Source organism: Aphidius gifuensis, linkage group LG4, assembly GCF_014905175.1.
Source record: "Aphidius gifuensis isolate YNYX2018 linkage group LG4, ASM1490517v1, whole genome shotgun sequence".
NCBI classification, from domain to species: Eukaryota; Metazoa; Arthropoda; class Insecta; order Hymenoptera; family Braconidae; genus Aphidius; species Aphidius gifuensis.
Window position 1 is genome coordinate 22763602 of NC_057791.1, and position 10083 is coordinate 22773684.

A 10083-nucleotide genomic window follows, 5' to 3' on the forward strand; every position below is an offset into this window, starting at 1 on the left:
ACAATTGTTTTTTATTTTTTTTTAATTTTTTTTATTTATTTATTTTTTTTTTCGTAGAAATACGTGGATTTATTTTGAAACATGTACATCAGCTGCTTTTTTTTTTTTAATTTTCTTTTTTTATATTTTAAACATCTTTTTTTTTTTTTGGATTGAATTTTTTTTACTTAATTTTATATTTATATATAATATATATTTATTTATTTTTTTTTTTCAACAAGAGCGTTAGTAGATTATGCTCATCTTGATGTTAAATTGAAAAAAAAAAAAAATAAAACAAATTTTCTTTTTATTTAATTAGATCTTAATAATTTATTTACAGATTTTTTTTTTTTATTTTTTTTGAGGTAGAAATTTCGAGGATTGTTCAGTTATCTCGATAGTCATATCGCAATTGAATTTTTTATTTATTTTTTTTTAAATTTTAAAACGAGATTCAAGTGATTTTCTCGAAATTTCTACCACTTTTTTTTTTTTCTATTATTTTTCACATACCTAGTATAATTTTATCAATTTTTTAAAATTTATTTTCATCAATTTACTTTGTTTTTTTTTGTTAAGATTCCATTTAGTTTTTTTTTTATATATTTATAATTAATCTATATATATTTATTTATATTTATATATAATATATAACTCTTTATAACATACAATGTACATTATACACGTTACGTTGTGCGAACTATCTACAAATTTTTTTTTATAATACAAAAAAAAAAGAAAAAAAAATCACTGGACGTGCGGTTATTTCCGCTGAAAAAATTACATTTCAAAAATTCAAAAAACAACTTAATCCGTTTTATTATTTTACCCATTTGTTTTTTTTTTCAAAATTGTTGTGTATTACATTTTTAAATAAAAAAAAAAACGCTTTTCTAAATATGATTTTTCTTGTCACGAATAATTATCACAATTTTCGCTTAATATACCGCACACGCACACAGACACACTCACTATTTAATTAATTTTTTGATGAAAAATTTATCGAGCACCGATGGAATTAATTGCTGGTAATTTAATATATCTTCCATAAATTGCCGAAATGAAAATAAATATATATATTGCAATATAATTGAATAAAATAAAGCCATATATCGACCAGAAAATTATTTGACAATTTAAAATAATAAAAAACCAATAAAACTTATCAACCAGAAAATGAATATATGATTATTGAGATAAAAAAAATACGTGAAAATCCAGTAATAACATTGATGATAAAATAAAAATAAAAAAAAAAACTGCTATCGTCATTTGAAGTTATCAAAATAATATCATGACACATCTTAAAATCAGATATGTCCTATCACAAATGACGAATTAACACAAGAATAACTAAAAAAAAAAAAAAAAAATTCTCAATAATTTTCTGGTCTTTTATAATAATATATAAAAAATAATTTCAAATAGAAAAAAATAAAAATATATATACGCGAGAAGAAAAACTGTACACAATCGAGACAAGAAAATAAAAAAAAAAATTTGACCAACACGTCACGTTAATTATATAAAACAAAAAAAAAAAAAAATATATAAAAAAAAAAAAAAATGATGGTGATGATGAAGTTGATGATTTAATTGTTTAATTAATAATAATATATAAATATGTATATATACACAACAAGTCCATAAAAGGATAAAAAGATCTAGACGCTTTGAGTATAAGATCCAGTTGGATCATGTACATTGTCATCATCGTCGGCAAGTTCTTCTGGTTCATCATCAACACCGTCGGCAATAACATGCCACGATACATGTTGCTGTTGTTGTTGCTGTTGTATATGATGTTGTTGTTGTTGTTGATGTTGATGATGATGATGATGATGCAATTGTTGTAGCTGTTGTAATTGTTGTTGTTGCTGTTGTTGATGATGCGTCACTCCAGCAACATTACCACCTTCATGCCCATTATTTTGATCCCGTAATAAGATTCTATTTTCTGCCTGATTATGATGATTATGATTTTGAGAATGATGATTATTTGTTCTTGTTCTTGTGTTATCAATATTATTATTACTATTGTTATCACTATTATTATCATCATCATTATCATTATTATTATTGCTGGTATTATTATTATTATTATCATCATCATTATTATCACTAATAATAACAGCAGTCTGTTCGACTGCCATAGCGCTAACTCAGGCAAGGGCGTACGGGTGTGTGGCGTGATGTCACAATCCTGGTGCTGATGATACTGATGTTGGTGGTGCAATACTACTTGATGTTGTAATACTACTAGTTGCATGATGATACAATGGACTTGGATAATAATCTTGATGATGATGATTAGTCATATTATGCATTGTAACTGATGAATTAAGACCACCATTACCTCCTCCACCTCCTCCACCTCCACCACCACCACCATGCATACCATTGTGATGATGATGATGATGATGTGTTGGTCCACCAGAATGTGGATGTGAATGATGTGGTGATCCATAATTAGCATAACTTTGATGTAATTGTTCATACATTTTTAAATCAGGATGTTTTCGCTCTTGTGAATTTGGTGATGTTGCTGCTGTTTCACCAGGTAATAATCTTGTTATACTAAATGGATGTGATGCTGCAGTATATGGTGGTTCTTGTTTTAAACTACCAGTCATTGTATGATGTAGCGATGTTGGATCACTTAATAAATGTGGATGTAAACTTCTACCAACCATTGCTGCTAGCTCATCATGTGCTGCACCAAGATCAGTACCAAGTAAACCACCAATATCTTGATCATTTTTTAAACTTGAATGATGTTGATGTAAACTTGATGAATGATGATGATGATGATGATGATTATGTGATGATACAAGTGAATGTAATTCTTTATCATCATGTTGTTGTCCAATATTATGGTGTAATGGTGTTTTTTTACCATGTAATAAATCATGTGATACTGGACTACCATGACCACTACCAACACTACTACCACCACCACCAACACTACCACTACCACCACCTCCACCACCGCCACCAACACCAACACTACCACCACTTGAATTATGATGTGATTGATGTGGTTTTGTTGTTTGTCTAGCATGTTCTTTTTTTTCATCTTTAAAACGTTTTTGACGACGTAAATAACAACCATTTTCAAACATATTACCACTTTCTGGATGTAATGTCCAAAATGAACCTTTACCTGGTTTATCTGGTGTTCTTGGTACTTTAACAAAACAATCATTAAAACTCAATGAATGTCTTATTGAATTTTGCCAACGTTGTTGATTTGTACGATAAAATGGAAATAAATCCATAATAAATTGATATATTTCAGATAAAGTTAACATTTTTGATGGTGCATTTTGTATTGCCATTGTTATTAAACTAATATATGAATATGGTGGTTTAGCATGTGTATAATTACGTCTATATGATTTATCATTACGTGCACGTTGTAATGCTGAATTTGGTGAATCTGGTTCATTTAATGATAATGTATCACGTGTTACACCACCAATATTACCACCACCACCACCACCACCAACACCACCACCACCACCAGTTATTGATGGATAACCAACAGCACTCATACATGCACTTGAACCACCCATTGTTGTACCACCATAACTTCCCATACCACCACCAACACCACCACCACCACCTCCCATTGATGACATACCCATTGTACTCATTGTACCCATATTAAAACCAGCTTGTAAATTATTTGGACTACAATTTGGACCAACACCCATTGGCATACCCATTGATACACAACCCATACTATTTATTGTACTGTATGTTGGTGCCATACTTCCCATACTTGACATTGTTGCACTTGTCATGGCACTGCCAAGGCTGCCAGCCTCGCTGTACAGCTTTTGCGACTGAAGCATTGTCATTTAGATAAATTTTTTTATTATCTACTCGCTTTTTTTTTTTTTTTTTATTATTTTTCTTTATCAATTCGTTTTTTTTTATTTCAATTGATCCAAATGTTATTTATGTGTCATTGAAACAAATCATATTTACGCAGGATTGTCTCACAAATTGAAAATAAATTTTTTTTATTTTTTTTGAATTTTTATTAACTGTACGTATACACTTTCACTTGGATATTAATGAAAAAAAAAAAATATTAATATGCTGATTTCACTATTCAAGTTCCGTTAACAAAGTAACATCAAGTTTTTTTTTTTTTTTTATTTATTTATTTTTTATATTTTTGTCTATATACCTATGTACCACTTCAGTTTATATACTTGACATTTGTACACACTCGAAATGACTGTATAAAGTCCAATGTTAAATAAAATAATAATTTTTAAATTACACAAAGACTGTGTGTGTGACTTTTTTTTTTTACTTTTTTTATTATAAAAAATTAAAAAACCACTCACGTAATTTATGGAAAAAAAATATATATATCAACTAAAACTTTTCACAATTATAATTAAACTTTTTTTTTCTCATATAATTAAAATAATTAAATAACAAAATAAAAAAAAAAAAATTTAAATATTAAAATGAAAAATTAAATATATATTTTTGATTGACGTTGTTTATGAATTTCGTTGACAACAATGACAACTTTGCAGTGAAGATGACATTAACCGAATAAGTGGATAATTGTTATTAAAACATATCACACGATAACAACACGTTTTGAATTTAAAAAAAAAAAAAAACCCGCGATGTTATTTGCGGTTTATGTGAGGCCATGCAGCCCCTTTCTCACTCACTCACTATATGTGTAGTATGGATGAAGGCCGGTTAGCGAGTGTACTCCGATACTCTTGAGCTGTCCAAGACTTGTTCAAACATCCCTTCCTAAACCACCAATATTGTAAAATATATTATTTTTTTTTTAACGAAAAGTAGTAGTAGGTAGTAGAGCAGTAGTGGGGAAGGGTGCACAAGTGAGTGAGAGAATAGGAGGAGTAAAGAAAAAAAGTGCGATCAAGATAGAAAAGGAAGAATGAAGATGATGCGCCAGTTGGTTACGCCCATCAGCATCAGTTGAGCTAATTCACTGGCTGATGATACTTGTATACGACTAAAATCCACCAATCAAAATCTACCAAGCTCAATGAAGGTGGGAGCTTTCAATGTATTACATACATATATACTGTAAATGCATGACGCCCTGGTGTATTCGAGGGGGAAAAATACTGGACACCCTGTATCAAACTAACATTTGTACACACATACGTTGATCTATACTACTTGTTTTTATACGTACAGCTGGTTTTTAACCCTTATCATTTATTTCTGCGCACGCAGTTTATTATAACCCGCCTGTTTTTTTTTTTTTGAATTCTATATACATGTATATTTTTTTTTTTTATATACTGTATAAAAAGATGTATTTCGATTTTTGCTGGAACGATTATATTATGTTCTTCATGTGTAATTTTTACGCGACGGTAAATTTTTAAAATTTTATATCTTTAGTATTATATAAATTAATTTATTGATTGATAATTTTAATGGATAATTTTAGTTTATTTATAAATTAATTCAGTTGAAATATTATTATTTTAAAATGCGTTTTATTTTATTTTTATTTTTTTAGATTGAGAGGTGATAATAATGATAAGAAAAAAATATGATGTCATGTATTTATATGTGTGTATAGAATTGGTGAGTTCAATATACTTGTTATTTGTTAAAAAATAATTGAAATATAAATTATTGTTTAATTAAATTGTAATAATAATAGCCGAATAAATAAATTTTATTTTTCGAGTAATTTAAATGAATTTATATAAAATATATGTAGATCATTTAAATAAAATATTTAGAAAAGCAATATTTATTATTTAATATTTAATATTTAAAATTCAATTATTAATATAAATAAAAAAAAAAAATTAAATATATATATTTATTATCTTATGATAAAATGAAAAGTCAATGAAACTTTTAGTTAATATTATTAGATCAACTTCAGATCTTTGTTAACGGTGATATTCATCTGTCAATATGGAATTGTTTACTGACACTCTAGTTGCTCTCAAATTGTGTGGTGCTTGAACAAACATACTTGCCAAGTTTATCCTATCATATGAAACATATTTGCCGCCGGTTATATACGCAAATTTTACAACTAATAAAACTATTATTTATATTTTTTTTTTAAATTATAATTTAAATATTATTAAAACTCAATTTTTTTTTCATGATCAAAGCTTTTTATTGAAGTATTATTTCAAGGATTTATCTATTTATTTTTTTGATATATATAGGTGCGAGGAAAAATGAAAATATAGACAAAGAAATAGATATAAAATAAAAATAAAAAAAATTTATATACGTGCGTCGGTCAAAGCTTTGGCAAATGCCCAAAAGCCTTCTAATTTTTTTTTTATATATTTTTATCTTTTTCCTTTTTTTTTTTGTTCCTCGCCGCCGATGGCTAAAACCCCAACGTAATTGAACCGGCACAGGCACACATACACCATAAAAAAAAAAAAAAATAATAAAAACTCTGAAGCCCGGAAATGAATGACCGACGAGCCGCAGAATTAGCACCCGAAAAACCTCGTGAATTAAAAATAAAAATAATATTATACTTACCCCCTTTAGCTTTAGAAAAGCTCAAATATATTTTTCAATTTTCATGAATGTAACTGTACAAATCCATATATATATTTCTAATTATTAATATTATAATACAAAAAAAAAATAAGCCAGTTAATAGAACTTAGTATTCATCATAATTTTTTTTTTATTTAACTTAAATATTAAATAATAAATAAAAAAATAAATAGCAACTATTTATTGTTTATTTATTTACACTTTTAATCCTTTTTTTTTTTAATAATAAAATTTTTTTTTTATTATTAATATATATTTTCTTAGGTTATGTATTTAACAAATCTTGATGTTTTTATTTTTCATTTTTTTTTTGTTTTTCAATTAATTATTTATTTAAATAATAAAAAATATAAATTTGTAAATCTAAAAATCTTTTCAATTAAATAACAATTTAATATTTACTTGAGATTAAAAATATATACACTATATATGAAACAAATACGTTTTGCAAATTGTTTGCTGATTTAAACTGATTATTTAAGATCATCGTTTTAATGCGATAACAATTTTTTTTTTTTTCTTTATTATCATTTATATTTATTTGCTTCTTTTTTTTTTTTTTTGTTTATTGAATTTTTATAGAGTGTAGTGTATTGTAATTAAGCTTATAATAAAAATAATTTTAGTAATAATAAATAAATAAAATTATAATATACAAATAATCGAATTTTTATATTTGGATAATGAATGAAAAGAAGGGTCTTTTGTCATTTTTATGAGGCATTGAAAAATATATGTATGATGGATAAAAAAAAAATAGAGAAGAGGATCTATTGAATTTACCTTTTATACACAAATTCTTATACCTGAAAATATTAGTAGTTCAAACCATTAGACCACGTGGGTGGTCACAAAGTCGTATAAATTAACACTAATAATAACACACACCAAAAGTTGAGAAAATCTACACATAATAAAACTTGAAAATTAAAAAAAAAAATATTAATTAACTGTTACCTTAATATTTATAAAATTTTTATTATTTATAATTTTATTTAATTAAAAAAACATAATTTTTATCAATATTTATGTGCTTTTTTAATTTTTAAAAATTTCGAATTTTAAAAAATCATTTTAAAAATGTATTTTCGTATTTTTTTTTGTGGAAAATTTATGTAGTTTGTTTTTAAAAAAACTAACTTGAAATGTAATTTTGGTTTGTTGATAATTTTAGGATATTTTTACACAAGAATTTTGACTTATTTTGACTTATTTCAGCAAAAATAAAAAATACTAAAAATGTTTTTATAATGAAAATTGGCATTTTTTAAAGAATTATTTTTATATTATTTATTTATTGTTGTTTTTTTTTTTTCTGGCATTTAAAGCTTTTGTGTAATAATGTTATTGAACGTGACCCAAGACTGGCAACACCTGATTTTAAGGGTTCAAATCTTCCATCAATAAAATTGACTTTTTTCAACAACACAAAAAAATATTAAGTGACACGGTTTGTTTTTGCTGTCCGTTGAAACAACAAATCAAAGATATATATTTTTTATTTTTTTACAGCCAGAAAATAGCAGGTTATTTTATTTTCCATTTTTTTTTTATGTAGACCCATGTTAATTGTGTGCGACAGGTATATATATTTTTGTCTCGTCAAGGTCCTTCAAATGTTTTTCTAGGGCACTCTTACCCCAAACGAAAAAAAAAAAATTCATATATATAGTTTTATAAAAATAAAAAAAGATTATTACAATATTTCTCTCAATAATGGAAAATCTCAAAGATAAATATTTTTTAAAAATTCATAAAAAAATAATTTTAATAATATTATAAGTTAGACAAGAATTTTTTTTTTTTCTAATTTTTATTTTGACTTTTAAAAAATGACAAAAAAATATTGCAAATTATTATTTTTTTTTTTTAACTAAGTAGTTGAGATTATAGTGAAAAGGAATTTTTTTTTTTTTTTTTTTTTTTTGTAATAATATTGTATAGTTTATTTGCATAAAGCTGATGGGAATTTTTTTTTCGACAAAATACATGTCAATCATTTTTCTTTTTCTAACTGCAAAATTTGCAGTAAAAATATTTTTAAAATATTTATTTTTGATATTTTTAATTGTCAGAATAGTGGAGAATTTATACCAATGAATTTATCGATCACAATAATTTTTTCAGTGGCAAAAAAATAAATAAAAAAAAAATAGAAAAAGAAATGAATATATATTGAGAAAATAATACAATCTTGGTGTTGGATATTAAAGATGAGACACACAAGTAAACACAATGAAGATAAGAAAAAAAAAAAAAAAGATATTGACTTTGAAGATATATATTTTCTCATAATAAAGACATGACAAACTAAACTAAGAACATACAAATAATCTCAAATGATAATACAATGACCCTTCAATACACTTTAACCCTGAAAATTATTTAAAAAATCAAAAAAAAAATTCACTCTGGTACTTTCACTTCAACGAGATAATAATATAACATTATCAGTAAAAAAGTATTTAAAATTGAAAATAAAAATCTGTTGATTTTATTGTGTATACTTTTTATTTTTCTATTTGTTTTCTTATTTTTTTCTAGTTGATAATGGTGCTATCGAAATTCGAAAAATCGATGTGATGTTTTAAAAATTAGATAATAAACGAGTCTTCTTTTTTTTTTCTATTAAATTTTTATATATTTATTTTTTAATAAAAAAAATTAACAATAAAAGCTTATAAATAATTTCTTATAAGTTCAGTTAAATTTATTTATTGTTTGGTTATTGGTCGATACCAATATTCTGTTGAATTTTTCCATTTTAATTCTTTCAATCGCTTTTCCAATTCAGCATCCACTCTTTTATCACCGACTTGATGAAAAAAAAAAATAAGAATAAATAAATTAAATAGAATTCAACAAGATAATTGTCAACTATCATTTTTTTTTTCATTAATTGTTTTATAAGGGTTGAAATAAACTATAAAAATTACCACGATAATTATAAAATAAAGAAAAAAATTAAAATTACATTTTCGAAACTTAAGAATTGATATGGAAAAAAAAGTTAATAGATCAGCATTAAATAATTAATTACAGAATATTAAAATGAATATAAGCTTTAGCAATTGATAAATATTTAAAATATATTAGCAATTTTTTTTTGTGTAGCAATTATTTAAAACTAAATAATTTTTAAAAATTTTATCGATATAATTTTAGTGTTTAATTTATTTCAAACTCACCTGAGTAATAGACAGCAAAAATGATGAAAATAATTATGTTGAATATTAGAGATACCTTCATCTTGACCAGAAGAAAAAATTTAAAATTATTTTACAAATAAAATATACGGAGTACGTAATAGTTGAATGATGAATGTAATAATTTCCACAAATTTTTTGTCTTTTATACCTCAAGCAGAGAGTAGATTAACCCAAAAACCAAAAATACTGATAACTTTTTTTATCATATCATATATTTTAAGATAAAACTTTCGAGTTTTGAATGATATAAAAGGATTAAGTTGCTGGAGGTGATGTTGCAAAGTAAATACAGACAAAAAATTAAACCAACTTTTAAAATAAGACAATGGAA

General features: G+C 24.8%; 2 protein-coding genes across 2 annotated transcripts; both read right to left on the reverse strand.

Moving 5' to 3' along the window:
* Positions 1–1558: 1558 nt before the first annotated feature.
* On the reverse strand, positions 1559–2135 carry LOC122855758 (probable serine/threonine-protein kinase DDB_G0271682). Its single transcript, XM_044157342.1, has one exon. It carries the CDS (start codon positions 2133–2135, stop codon positions 1647–1649), a length of 489 nt encoding a protein of 162 aa, XP_044013277.1. The 3' UTR covers positions 1559–1646.
* A 42-nt stretch (positions 2136–2177) lies between these two features.
* On the reverse strand, positions 2178–4710 carry LOC122855757 (forkhead box protein A2-like). The gene has a single exon (XM_044157341.1). It carries the CDS (start codon positions 3843–3845, stop codon positions 2178–2180), a length of 1668 nt encoding a protein of 555 aa, XP_044013276.1. The 5' UTR covers positions 3846–4710.
* Positions 4711–10083: the final 5373 nt, after the last annotated feature.

Bases quoted from the DNA above. Each gene is read 5' to 3' on its own strand.
- LOC122855758 (XM_044157342.1), bottom strand. From the start codon at position 2,135: ATGGCAGTCGAACAGACTGCTGTTATTATTAGTGATAATAATGATGAT.
- LOC122855757 (XM_044157341.1), bottom strand. From the start codon at position 3,845: ATGACAATGCTTCAGTCGCAAAAGCTGTACAGCGAGGCTGGCAGCCTT.